Source organism: Miniopterus natalensis, chromosome 14 (assembly GCF_054644295.1).
Source record: "Miniopterus natalensis isolate mMinNat1 chromosome 14, mMinNat1.hap1, whole genome shotgun sequence".
Classification (NCBI taxonomy): domain Eukaryota; kingdom Metazoa; phylum Chordata; class Mammalia; order Chiroptera; family Miniopteridae; genus Miniopterus; species Miniopterus natalensis.
Window position 1 is genome coordinate 45,060,185 of NC_142094.1, and position 13,837 is coordinate 45,074,021.

At 53.6% G+C, this 13,837-nt stretch overlaps 1 protein-coding gene across 1 annotated transcript in view; it reads right to left on the bottom strand.

Moving 5' to 3' along the window:
* The window catches only part of COL17A1 (collagen type XVII alpha 1 chain), a 47,266-nt gene that overhangs the window by 3,438 nt on the left and 29,991 nt on the right, over positions 1–13,837 (bottom strand). Inside the window, exons 29-48 of the mRNA XM_087823928.1 lie at positions 13,274–13,336; positions 12,023–12,058; positions 11,706–11,777; positions 11,197–11,223; positions 10,253–10,288; positions 8,252–8,287; positions 7,900–7,980; positions 6,490–6,525; positions 5,889–5,966; positions 4,971–5,024; positions 4,811–4,852; positions 4,194–4,217; positions 4,032–4,097; positions 3,674–3,715; positions 2,963–3,088; positions 2,275–2,412; positions 1,704–1,775; positions 1,204–1,344; positions 537–626; positions 327–437 (exon numbers count right to left, since the gene is read on the bottom strand). Of these exons, the coding sequence (XP_087680054.1) occupies positions 327–437; positions 537–626; positions 1,204–1,344; positions 1,704–1,775; positions 2,275–2,412; positions 2,963–3,088; positions 3,674–3,715; positions 4,032–4,097; positions 4,194–4,217; positions 4,811–4,852; positions 4,971–5,024; positions 5,889–5,966; positions 6,490–6,525; positions 7,900–7,980; positions 8,252–8,287; positions 10,253–10,288; positions 11,197–11,223; positions 11,706–11,777; positions 12,023–12,058; positions 13,274–13,336 (1,371 nt within the window). The remainder of the gene's footprint in view (positions 1–326; positions 438–536; positions 627–1,203; positions 1,345–1,703; positions 1,776–2,274; positions 2,413–2,962; positions 3,089–3,673; positions 3,716–4,031; positions 4,098–4,193; positions 4,218–4,810; positions 4,853–4,970; positions 5,025–5,888; positions 5,967–6,489; positions 6,526–7,899; positions 7,981–8,251; positions 8,288–10,252; positions 10,289–11,196; positions 11,224–11,705; positions 11,778–12,022; positions 12,059–13,273; positions 13,337–13,837) is intronic.

Sequence of the window (13,837 nt, forward strand, 5' to 3'; positions counted from 1 at the left end):
GCCCAGGTCCTATCCTCTCCCCCTCGGCCCTCCTGCCACTGACAGTTGAACTCCGCCTGGCTCCTGATGGCTGATGACACACTGGCTCACCAGTTGTCTAAGGGCTGTGCCTGGGAGCACTGTCTCCCTGCTTCACTCGCTGAGGGGGTTGAAAGCACCTCAAAGCTCATGTCCCTCTCCAGGGCCCCAGGGCCCAGCCCTGTACATGCTACAGGAGGACCTGGTAACTAAGTGGGTTTAACTCCACAGTTGCCCTTACTAAAATCATGGAGCCCTCAAGCCAGCTCCAGCCCTCTGCCCTCCTCACCCCTGCTCCCACGCCTTACTACGCAAGTAAGATGAGAGGTCCTCCGTGCTGATGCTGGACCACGCGTTGCCTGGGATCCCTGGTGGCCCAGGGGGACCTGGCGGCCCAACGATGCCTCTGAATTCAGATCCTGAGATGCCAAGGAAGAGCAAGGAGTTGGTCATGGCCTAGGCCAAGCTCTGCCTTCCATCCCAAACCACTTGGACAGATGTCCCCTGCTCAACCTTACCTTGGAACAAGGAGAGGAGCTCCTCATAGGATGGTCCCGGCAAGCCAGGGAGTCCCGGGGGGCCAGGAGGCCCAAAGCTCATTCCAGAACCTGCAGAACAAAATCCCAAGTTGTGATGGATTCAGATCAGATAGGGAAAGGCAGATGGAAACACCTGTGAGAGGAAGCCAGCCAGAAGCAATGTGAACAGAAGTGGGGATCAAGAAAGGGAAAAGGGGCAGTAGGAAGGGTCAGGCAGAAAGGGGTACTCAGAGAGACACTCCTGGGTAACGACGCCAAGGAGGGGCCCCAGGTCCTGGGAAAAGCATAGGTCAAAAAGGGCCACATCCTTCATCCTGCTGGGCGTGTGGGAGTGTTTGTGTATGTAGAGCAGTGTATGTGCAGGTGTGTACAGAGAAGTGTGTGTGTGTCCAGAGACGTGAGCGTGTGTATAGAGAAGTGGGCGTGAGTCATGTACAAATTCCTTGCAGGATGGTGCCCAGGGCACTCATTTTGCTTCCCTCGCCAGGCTCTCCGACCTGACTGGCAGCCATGGGTTTGAATAGCTCTGAATGCTGCTCACTCCCCTGGGCTTGGTGCAGCCTGGCAGGAGAGGGTCAGTGGGCCATTTCAGGGGCGTTCAGCCTGAACTCCTGACCACCTTTGCCTGCAAAGGACAGACACTCACTCGACATGTAGCTGAGAATGCGATTGCTCAGCTCTGCATAGTCCAAAGACTGGAGGGACCAATCTCCACTGCCTCCTGGTGGCCCCGGGGGGCCCCGAGGGCCCATCAGGAACTGACGGAGATACTGACGTACGTCATCCCCTGAAAGAGAAGACGTGCCCGCTGGACCACCCAGGCCGCGGGACAGCCACAGCCGGGTCTCCCCACCAGACTGGCTGCAGAGAGACCTGTGAGCTCTGGTTTTCAGGCCCACAACGGGGAATCGGCAAGCTCCCAGGTATCTGAAGGGGCACCTGCCCGGTTGCCTGGCACTGGGGCGAGGAGATTTGCTTCCTCCTTTCCAGTCAGTGGTTGGGAGCAGTGAGGGAGTGGCTCCGTGTCCTCAAGGACTGCCTCCCCTTTGCAGCCCTCACCAGGCTCAGGGGGACAAGGTGTGCCGACCAGGACGGTCAGGGGAAGGCAAAGGGGCTGCCGCCTCCAGCCCACTGCAGGAGACTCACGCTTTAGCGCAGCCAGGACGTCTTCAGAAGTGATGGAGGCAGCCGACGACAGGCCGATGCTGTACCCCGAACCTGTCGGAGGAAGCCTGGGGTTACTGCGTATCTGCACTGAAGCAACACCCCATCACTCCAGAATCCCAAAGAATGGTCAACTGGCTGTTTCCATTTGGGGGAGATGAACCAAGGGGGCCCTAGGAGGCTGTTTTTAAAGCATGAAAATGTGGAAGGTTATTTTTGGTTTTGTTTGGTAAGAAATGCTGTTTGTTTTCAAGCGTATGCTTTAGCCTAAGTCCTATGAGATCCCACCAGCCCCACGGATCCCATTTCACATATTTGGGACACATCGGTCAACCGCGGAGAAGGCTCACTGACCACGGCTAAGCAGTGTGTCTTCATCTGAGCAAACCCTTTTTGAAGCCGGCTCCCGGTGGTCTGACTGCTGTGAGTTCAGATTTGAATGTCACGTTCAGAAGAAGGGCAAAGCCAGCAGGAAATTAAGAGACAAGGTTCCAGCAACAACAGTGGACCCTGGGGGAGGGTCATGGTCATTTTAGGGGTGGGAGAGGCTTACTCTGTAAGTAGTTCACGACGAGGCTTGCCAGCTCCGAGTAGTTGAAAGTCTCACCCGTGATGGTGGTGACAGGCCCAGGGGGCCCAGGGGGACCCGGGGGACCCTGAACTCCGGATAGATAAGACCGAACACTATCACCTGCCAACAAAGACAGGAAGCAAAGTCAAGCCTGCCCCCGGTGGGCCTGTTCTCCATGCATACCACGTGGAGGTGACCTACCACACCCTCACATGGGCATGAGGCAGGGCCAGCAGGAGCCTATATGTCTCGTTACAAGTGGAGAAACTGAGGCAGAGGCCTCTGCTGGGTCGGGAGGTACTTGAGGGCTGTGGACCAACAAGACTCTAGTCAACCATCCATTTCGCAAAACTCTGGTGCCCACGTTTGTGGAAATCACACACATCCCTGGGGAGTTCAGGGATGGGGTTAGGGTTGTGCACACAGGTGAAAGTGTGAGCGTGTAGCCGTGGTATGCGTGTGGACAAACGTGAGGGTGTGCGAGCCTCTGCTGGGGTAAGGCTGGGGTTCTGTGGGCAGCTAGCAGGCAGGAGCGCATGGACCTGCTGTCTTGGCTGCAGAAGCGAAGACCTGGGTCTGGCCACGCAGGCTGCTGACCCCCAACACAGATGTGTATGCGTGCTCACACGCGTGTGCGCGCACACCACCCAACCCTGACCCTGGCACTCACTCTGCATGTACTCAGAGATGTACTGCTGAATCTCCAGGCCAGAGCTGCTGAGGGAGCCCGGGGGCCCGGGGGGGCCAGGCGGGCCCGGTGGGCCCTGCATGAACCTGGTGCTGGACGATGATCCCCCTGGGAGAGAGAAAGCCCTCTGAGCTGGTTTCTCCACCCCAGGTCAGACAAGGGGCCCGTGCACTGCTCCCACAGTCTGTAGAGGGGGGTCTTTCTCAGTAGAGAGAGGACAGTGGCAAAGAGAAGTTTCCCCCAAAAAGAGAGGCTAGGAGTACCTGCAGCAGCCGCTGTCTGCAAGGGGCACGGAGGGGGAGCTCTCCAGCCAAGCCCTCCCTCCTCTCTCTCTCTCTCTCTCTCTCTCTCTCTCTCTCTCTCTCTCTCTCTCTCTCTCTCTCTCTCTCTCTCTCGGCAGCCTGCTGGCACCCCGCAGCCTCCCTCACCTCCGAACGCCCCAGCTCCCCTGCCCTGTCTCCATCTCCTGTGGTTGGCGTTGTCAGCCATCTTTACGCACAGGAGTTCCTCCCTCCTGCCCCCACTAACATGTAACCTCCTCAAGGCAGCTCCGAAATCCTAGCATGTGGAGAAACTACCTAATCAACACCGAATCATGGATCAATGAGTGAACAAAGGAACCCAGGTCCTCCCTGGCGTGACCAGCCTTGCCTGGAGGAGGGGAGAGGAACTTTGGTCACCTTCAGTTCTTACCTTGAGAGGGACCACCTGGAATGCCAGGGACACCTGGATCCCCTGGAATCCAAAATGAGAAGCCCTGTTTGCATCACCTCCAGGAAGCCTTCCCTGGTTAAGCCCAACCACACCTATCAGCATGTAGCTCAACAATTGTTTCTGTTTCTGCAACGATACCCCAGGCTCTCTTTGGGCAGAGACTGTGTGTCCCCACATCTCCCCACGTCTCTCTTCTTCTAGCCTCTCCTTTCTTCGACATCCTCCCCGCGCCCCCCAAGGCTTTAGCATTGATAAGTGCACGCTGCTCACTATCTGGGCTCTGGGAGCCAGCTTTACTCCTACTTCTCACTGCCTCCTTAGCTGCTCCCTCACTGACCTTTGTCACCTTTAGGTCCCTGAGGGCCGGGCGGTCCCTGCAGGTCGAGTCCGAGAGAACTGGAACCTAGAAGCCAACACCATACACAGTGCAGTCAGCCAGGGCTGGGCGCGGCTTTAGCGGGGGGGGGGGGGGGGGGGGGGGGGGGGGCTCAGCACTTACCTGAGCTTGAGAACCCTGGGAAGCCTTGCTCAGGAAAAACAAAGAGAGCAGACGGTCAGTAGTGCTCCCTTCCCTTTCCCCAGGGCCCAGCCAGAGACAGCACCTCCCCTCCTGAGGCTCTGCAAGATTCACATCCACACAGAGACGCACACTCTGATTTACTCTCGCTGCAGGCTCTTGGAAGTCGGCTATTGCCACCCCCGCCCCAGGTTTTGTGTGATGCCAGCTCTACTGTACCTTGGTGCCCTCAGGGGCCTGGGGGCCTGAGGGCCTGAGGGAAGGAGGCTCAGAGTTGTGAGATATATATGAACCAGAGATTGTGAATTCAAGGGGCCCATGGGGAGGGTTTGGGGCTCCAGGGCTGGGACAGACACAGCTTGGGGCTCTTCATGCCTCTCCTTCCACCAGGCCAGTACAGAGGCCGGAATTCTGTGTAGAGCTTCTGACCACCATGCCTCCCCCCACCCCATGCTCCAGGGTGCTGAGCTCCTCATGGGATATGGCAAGAGAATGAAGAAATGCCCCAGCTCATCAAGCCTCATCCACATTGTCCTGGCCACCAGTTGGGTATGCTGGGCGCATACAGGCTCCTGCATTCCCTAAAACACTGTTCTCACCTCGGTCTCCTTTGGGACCTGGGGGACCTGGAATGGATAGTCCTGCAGAATAGAGCAAGGAAGAGGCAATGCTGAACTTACCAAGTGCTTCCTCACCAAGGGCCTCAATTCCCCTGTGCCCCACAATTCCCCACCTTCCAGAGATCCCTGTGATGCTCACCTGGTGGCCCAGGTGGTCCAGGTGGGCCTGGGGGACCTCGTAAATCAAGACCTTCTGTAGAGAGAAGAAAACAGAAATTAGCAAAAGCTGACCTGGGGCTGCTTTCCGCCAGCTTCTCCCCTCACCAGGATCATCAATGTCAGGCACCCTGGGCTACACTCAGACCCACACGTCAGACCCCCTCTACTGGGCTGCCCTCGCTCAGAGGCAGGGCAGGGCTGCAGTCAAACTCCCTGGTAGCTAATATGGGTGTATTGAGTGATGGTAAGGACATGGCTTCAGTGCAGAGAGCCTGAGTTCAAGTCCCTGCTCCATCACTTCTAGCTGGTGACTTTGGGCAAGTTCTCAACCTTTCCCAGCAACAGCTTCCTCCTCTGTAAACCAGAGGCACATGACCTATGTCACGGGGCCCTGTGAAGGCTCAGTGAGATGCCAAGGCACAAGTCTGGCACACGTGACTGCAGGATGTCTGTTCAGCTGTCCAGCTACTCAGGTGCTGAGGTGGAGGCCCAGCAGCATCTCCGCCTGGGCTCTTTAAAGGACTTTGGGAACAGGGGGGGTCTACGCTCTCAGGTCAGGCCTAAGGCTGAGAACCCACAGACCCTTGTCATTGCTCCCAGTGCATGGGGGATGCAGTGCTCCTGCCAGCAACACTCGGAGGCCCTGCGTGACACTGGGCCTCCTGGAGTCTGAGAACCTCTTTGGCAGCTGCCCCATCCCCAGTGAATCACCCCCATGGCTGACAAAGCCCTTGCTGTTCCTTACCTGCTCGCATTGCGTCCCAGAGGAACTGGTCATCCTCGCCCACATCTGGGGCTCCGGATGACCCATTGGCGCAGCTGCCACAGCCCCAGTGTCCTGACTCTCTCCCACTCCCACCCCCACATCACCTGCCCTGGAGAACACGGGGGCACTCACGGGCAGAGAGGACTTCGGAGATGGAACTGCTGCTGCTAATGAATGATTCGCCAGCAAGTCCTTGCTCCCCTCTCGGGCCTGCGGGGAGACACAGTTAGGGTGCACGCCGCTGGCAGAAATTCCTCTGCAGGTGGCTACAGTGGCCCAGGTGCCCGGGGCAGGGCAGCCAGAGAGTTGACTGCAAACTTGTCTGTCAGTCGAGAAACACCCCAGGAGGAAGTGGATCGGCTTTCCCTAAGACTGACTGTGTTTTGGTATTTGGATAAGTCTTTGGACAGTGGCATGGTTATCAGGGTCTGGTCATACAGGCTTAAGGCCTGTGAAAATAGCTGAGCTTGACCCTGCCCAGGTGCTTACAGAGCTTCAATCCCCGATCCAGTGGACCCCTGCCTTCTCAGAGCATGGAGGGGGTTAGAGGAGGTGTCTCCCCTTGCAACTGAGGCTTCACAAGACCCTTGGTGAAGAACCATGTTACCCCCTCATCTCCCTTCCCCAAATACATGTCTCTCGCTTCATGTACAGACTGGGGCCCAAGTTCGGCCTGGGAAGGAAGCCCTCCTGACTGAGGCCACAGTCATGTGTTCTTTCAGGCATGACATACCTTGCTGTCCTGGGAGACCAGCTGGGCCAGCAGGGCCTGGAAATGGGTTGGGGAAGAAAAGGTTTTGTCACATCTCTAGGGTCACCGTTTTAGAAAGAGCTGAAGAAAAGGCTGGTCCTGGGTACATGTGTAGCTTCCTCACAGGGCATGGAACAGTAGCCCAAAGAGGCCAGCTTCCTTATTTGAGAGCAGTCCTGTGGTCCATCTGGGTGAGAATTTCTCTGCCAGGCACTGGGCCCCAGGGATGGGCAGGACTTCCCTCTCAGATACTGTCCTTCAACGATGAGGGACTTCTAAATGCCCCCAGTGTCCCCTCTCTCACTTGAGCTTATCAGGAGGGAAGGCTGGTCCATACTTGCATTGGTCATATTAAATCATATATTTCATTTACATGTGAACATTTTTAAATCTTAAAAAATAGATACAGCTGACCCATGAACAACATGGGGGTTAGGGGCACTGACCCTCTGCACAGTTGAAAATTCACATATAACTTTTGACTCTCCAAAAACTCTTACTAATAGCATACTGTTGACTGGAAGCCTTACCAATAACAGTCAATTAACATATATTTTATAGTTATATGTATTATATACTATATTCTTATAATAAAGTAAGCCAGAGAAAAGAAAATGTTATTAAGAAAATCATAAGATTTGTTTGTGAGTTTTTTCAAGTCACAAATCTCCAAAAAATTTCTAAGATATGTATTGAAAACTGTTTGTGGATAACCCATGTATATAGCAAAATAACAGGCTTGTGGGAAAAATAGAAAATATCACCTATAATTCTTTAACTTGTAACATTTTATTTCTTTCCAGCATTTTTTTGCATCTTGTAAAAATATTGTTGCAACCACAGAGCACACTTTATTGAACATTCTGCTCCTTTCAGTAATACTATTATCTCCTAACAACTTTCTTTTAAGTCTTCATATTTTTGTACTGATTTCATTATTGTTGAACAATTTGGGGATATTTTCTCCAAATAGATTCCTAGCATTTTTGTTGCCCTTGTTGCATATTATCAAATTGTTTTCTAAGAGGAAGCAATTTGAGGACCGAGTGTTCTAACTGGCCAAACAGTGGCTCTGGAGGCAGAAGCACCTGGGCCAAATCCCGACTCTGCTACTTCTTAGCTGAGCGACCTTGGGCAAGTCATTTACAGGCTGGAGCCTCCAGCAGTGTTGTGGCGTCTGGTGAAGTAAAGCCTGTGCAGCTCTTGGGATACTTGCTGGTGTGTGATGAGGGCTTGCTAGGCTGGCTATCTGGGAGGGGGCTTTCTCCGCTCCTCCTCACTCTCCTCCCTTGGTTCCTGTCCTGGGTTTCAGGATTTGAGTAAAAGCTGGTACAGTCAAATGCCACCTAGGCCTGATGCTGATTTGGGAGCAAAGCAAGAAAACGGACTGACCTGGGACACCTGGAGGTCCCGGGGGTCCCATGGCTCCAGGAGGTCCTGGTGGACCTGGGACAGTGAGAGTCGATGTCCCGCCTGAAAACAGAACACACATGGAACACTGAGCCCCACTCTCCTGGCTCAGAAGTGCTGGGACCCAGACCAGGCTGTGGGTCAGGCCAAGCCAGCATCTCTTGCTCTCATTACTTCTAAACTCCGCCCACCACCTCGCTGCTGACCCAAGGAGCCCAGCACTGCATCCTGCCCAAAGCACTGTGTCCACTGACGGGCGCTTCTTGGAGGGCGTTAAGGCAGAGCCAGGGCAGATGCCCGGGACATGAGAATACGCAGTGCAGGGCTTGCCTACCTGCAGTCACGATCTTGCCTGGAGCTCCTGGTTCACCTGGGAGGGGAGGAAAAGGAGAGTGGTTGTTCCCTAGATCAATTAGTGTCCCAATAAATCACTTCCAAGGCTTCTGATTGCATTTGAGACCCACTCCTGGGCCTCTAACCTGCAGGGTAACGACATTTTAATGAACTGAGGCGCGTGCAGGATGCATTAAGCACCAGTCTCTGCACCAGACACCCTGGAGACTGGAGCATCAATCTTGGCCCCCATTAGCTTTTGGAAGAAGCTGGGACTCCCCGAAGGGGTTTCATTGGTGAATGTTGAAGAGATTGCCTTTCAGTGAGGCCGGAATGTGGCTGACTTGAGAGTGACTCTCAGACTCTTCTCCTACCGTGGGCATCTCAGGATTTTACTGGGAATGGGCTTGGGTAGGAAAAGTACTGAGAGGTCCAAGGTCAGAGGCATAAGCCTTCCAGGTAGAGCCTAGTTCCAGGGTGCCCCTCAGGATGCTGGTTTCCTGGGATAGTAGTTGGGGCTGTGCAGAGTCAGAAGGGGTTCTGTGGCTGGTATGTTGGGAAAGTTACATCAAGGTTAACAGATCTCTTTCCTGACTGTGTCTTGGAAGGTTGAAAATGCACACGTGCATGGGAGACTTCCAAGAAGGGGATGTCAGATTCACACTTTCCCAAATGTATCTACCACCAGATGCCATGTCAATAAAACATCTCTTGGGACTGAAAATTCACACAGACTCTGGGGAACTGAGTGAGTGAAGCAGAGGACAGAAAAACCCTCCACTGGGGACTTTCAGGGGCCTCTTTTGTCATTTTTTCCATGGTCTGTAAGCAATTCAATCCCCCGCCTGTGAAGTTGCTACTCATGTCCCTCTTGGGGAAGTGGGGAGTGGGGGTGGGTTGGTCTCTGCTTGCCTCCCACCAGCCCCTGCAGGTCAAGGCCAAGAGAGGGGAAAGTATTTGAGTTGGTTTCATTGGAGCCCAGTCCAATATTAGGTAAAATGTCCACCTTTTGTGCACATTGTCCGGGGAGGGTCTGAAGTCCCCTGTGGACAGGAATTCACGGGCCTGGAAGGGCAGGGTGCCTGGTATCCTTGGGAATCCCCAACCTATGTGTCGTACTAAAGGTTCCATCAATTTATGAACATATCTGTGGACTCAGAGATCTCTCTGGGATGTGTGAACTCAGTTATTATTTTGAATAATACCTATTTGTCCTAAAAGAACTCCTTGGCCTAACCAGTCATTGGAAATAGTTTCTGGAAAGTAGTTATTTTATTCCTCAGGTGCCCACAGGTGACAGTGACTGTTGATGACAGAGCACAGCTGCACAAAACGTCAGGGCTCAGGGGTGTGCGGTCACAGGGACAGGAGGAGGAAGACCGGCCCTGAGCACCATTGGTCCTTGGATTGGCTCAGGGTTAGGCCTAATGGTGCAGAAATGGACAATGGCGGAGGAACAGGGCGGGACAAGAATTCCACCCTGTGCACAGGGTCACTACGCTGGTCCTGGTCAATCTCTAAGGACGACTTCCCCTCCTGGCAGCATCTTAGATGCCTCTCCCTGCCTGCATGAAAGCCTGTGTGACTGATAAAACCAAGGTGGTTGCTGGCCCGGGAGTCTGGGTACAGGGACCAAGCCCAAGTGAGGGAGATTGAGCACTAATGGGGGCATGTTAGAGGCAAGCCAGGGGGTGGACTAGCTTTGGGGTAGGAGCAACAACCTCCAGATCCTCCTCCTCCAACAGTGGCCTGGAGACACCCAGGGACCATAGAGAGGCTTTGCTTGTTGGGCAGGGAGGTATGTGGGGCCAGCTGGGGCTTCAGGATTCAGGGCTGAGTTGATCAGAACAGATCCCTGGCTCCCCAGCCTCCACTGAAGCCACTAGATGCCACTGTTGATCCAGGCTCTGCCCAGACAGGGGCTTCCTTCCTGCCAATCCCTCCCCTCCCACAAAAATGACTAGTGGAAAGAAAGAAAATCTAGTTTGGAAAAATCACTTACCTCTAGCGCCTGGTTGGCCAGGGCTTCCAGGAAATCCTGATGTGATTGAAAACAAGTCAGTCAAGATATTTAAGGCCCAGCAACTCTGACACCCTCTGGTAGTGCCTAGCACTCTGTCACTCAGCGTAGCCGCAATCGCAGATGGAAACCTGGAGACCTATCTGGCTTTGCCTTCTGCTCGGCCTAGGTGGCCACTCAGGCAGGCCTCTTGCTCTGAGCCCTGTTCCTTCCCTGGGAAATGGGGCAACAGCTAGGCTTCAGGGAGGCGGAGGCCCATGGACTCAGCTTTGGGGATCCCAGTTCCCCTGTAGCTTGCAAAGCAGCTGCTGTCCCCACCTGTCTCCACAGTCGGGAAGCAGGGGCCAGGCTTCCTACAGCTGATGCCATATCTCCTCCTTGCTGTCTCCTGAACTCCATCAGGGAGTGTCCGGAGGATGTCCCTATGCACTTAATTTTTTGGGGAACTGTTGCTTGACTTACTTTTACATCTTTGCTTAATTTCCTTTAGGAGTTGGAGCTGGGCATGGCGACAGTGCACATGGGCCCAACTATAGGACAGACTTTGATGCCTAGGGTGTCCCAGAGAAGCTGGGCCCCTCTGCACGAGGTGAGCTCCCACTCCTCCACGCCAATGGGATATGGGCTGCTGCGGGGCCGGTGCCACTCCTGGGCCCTGAGCCGAAGGGGAACAGGACACAGGCAGGCAGAACTGGCACATGAACTAACTTTATTTCTACCAGAATGGCTTTCTAGATTGTGTTGTGCATATTTTTCCTTCCTAAGGTCCTTCTCAAGATGCACAATAAAAGGACCTGAACTCATCTTCTCTGAGAGAGTGAGGGGAGGGGAGGAAACTTGAGGTGATTGGAGAAGAGGCATTTGCTGAATGCCGGAAAGCTGGAATGGGAGGCTTCTATGGAGGTGGGAATGACTCAGTGACTCACCCGGAGGTCCTTGGAGTCCTGTGAGACCTACAGAAAATAAAACACATAAGGGGAGAGATGAAAGGTTGAGGAGTCACACCCTCGAATGCAGGAGCAAGTGGGATTGGTGGGGCAAGAGGACAAACCCCAAGTCTGGGGCAGCCAGATGGCTTCTCTCATCAGACTGGTGGGAATTAGTGAGGGCCCAGGTATGGCCCAAGGGAAGGTGGACTGGAGGGAAGGCTCAGAGGAGCTAGATGCTGAGGTGGTGGTAAACTCAGCAATTTTAAAGAAGATTCCTTGCCCCTTTCTAGAGCCCCTTGCTTTCACCCATTAATCTCCCTCTTCCCAGTTGCCAGACTTGGTGACTCAAGGTGTGAGGACACACAGCCACTACACACAGGCAAGCTAGCAGTTGTGCGAGTTATCTGTTGGGATGCTGGAGGAAAATGGGATAAGACAGGCACACACATGCACACACACATACACACACACAGCAGGGCCATGACTCCCTCTTCCCATTCTGTTACCTGGCTTTCCTGGTTCTCCAGCAGGTCCTGGTGGGCCTCGGACTCCAGGCATCCCTGTGAGACCTTGTTCACCTGGAAAGAGTATGGCCAACATGCAAATGTTTTCCTTCTGGGAAAGCTGAACCAGCCAGCATATCTGAGCTGATGCTTTCTTGGTGTTTTACTGAGTAACTTTGAGGCAGGTGGGGAGGAGAAGGGTAATAAGACCTGGCTTTGCATGTTTCTACATGACACAAGCCCCTCTGGGGATGTGGGCAGGGTAGGGAGTGGTAGGCAGGGGAGGCAGTGAAAGTGAGGAGAGCAGATCAGTGACCAACCTCTTAGGCCTTGTTGTCCATCGGGGCCAGCAGGTCCTAGGAAAGCAGAACCACAGCTCGTCAGTGACTCTAGAAGCTACTTCTGGGCCTCCCTCCCTCTACTGCCCATCAGGCTCACATCAAGTTGTCTCCCAGATGGGGAGCCCTTGGGACCTTCTTGTAGACACCAAATGTAGAAAAAGACTAGTCTCTGGTATATCCTTTAGATGCAGCTTTTCCCCTTCCCTCTTCTCCTAAACCAGTAACTGCCTATCTTCCTGCTAAAACTGTTCAGCGAGTCCCCATTGTGTCTCCGGTGCCCTTGGGAGGACTTGGCACACACCAGATGCTCAATAAATGCAGGGCTCATTTACTCAAGGTCCTGGAAGGCAAGGTCCTCCAAGTTCTTGTCCCCTCTGCTCCAATGATGCCAACCTCTCTGAGGTCCTTCTGGGACCATGTCCTGCTTTTCCCCACCTCTGCCTTTCCTTATTTATGCTGTTGTTTCTACATGGAATTTTCCAAATTGATCATAATAAAAATCTTCCTTACTTTTTAGGACAATCTGAAATGCAGCCTCCTCCACCTTTCTGGGTGGAAGCAATCTGTCTACAGTGTCCTCCTCGCACTCTGTACCTCTCACGGCACTTGTCACCTCATACAAGCTTTGTCTCCCCTTGAGGGAGGTGAAGCAACTTACTGGCTCAGCAAGATGTCCTGCATAGAGTCAGCACTTCTTAACAACTTGTTAAATGAATGAGAAAGTGAATAAATCACATCCTCCATTGGTGGAGCTTAATCCCTTCTGGGACTTGGTGCTAAACACCTGGCTCTCTGAGGGTCCTTGGCCAGCTCCATGTCCTGGCCGACAGGTCCCTTGGTAAAGGTCAGCAAAAGGTTGAACCCTGGATTTGGCTGTGACACCAGCCCTGGGATGTCAGGGCGATGTCTGGAATACAGTGGGTTCCAGAGAACCCCAACATTGCCTGTCCTCCCAAGGGCCCTGAGTGGCTTGGGGGCAGGAACTAGATTGGAGGCCATGCCTTGCTGAGTTCCCCCCTGCCCCCCAGCAGTGAGAAACCCACAGAGATGGCTGCTGCACATCTCAGAAGGGATGTGCAGGCCCAGAAACGGCCTATAAATAAGGCCTCTATCAGGAGGTGGGCAGGCCAGAGAATAGGAGAGGTGGCTCTAGAAGGATCTCAACTTCAGAGCCATGGTGATGACTGGAATGGGTCAGACCTGCTGCATTAGCTCCTCTGGGACACTCACCCACTGCTCCTTTAGCTCCAGGTTCACCCGTAGCACCAGGCAGACCTCTCAAGCCTGGCTCACCTGCAAAGGAAATGGGCTAGCTGGTTGGAGGCTTTCAAGCTTTGCATCCTTGTTAGTGGTAGAATGCTGCACCCTCCCTGCCCACCCCCAAGTCTGCCACCTCCCCAACCAGATGAGCTTGGGGTACCAGACAGAGATGTTGGGGACACAGTGTCCACTTAGATTCTACAGTCAGGGCCACCCAGAGCCATGTCTGGTCTGAAGCTGCGTGTGTATGAGTCTTATTTCCTTGGCAACAGAGGGCTGCCCTTGTAGCCAAAGTATTAATTTTCTTTTTAATCATTCAAGTTGTCAGGAGATAAGTGGATGAGGGGAGACAAGTAATGTCAACTTTCTGTTACTTTGGAAGAGCTTAATTTTCTCAACTGGATTCCCCAAAAGAATCAGTGACAATCATAGCTCCCTTTCTGCCCCGGACATTTGCTAGCTGACTATCCATCTTGATGCTGGCGTATCTCCAGTGAGTGCTTCATTTCACTCCTCTTGAGTTTTATAGATTGC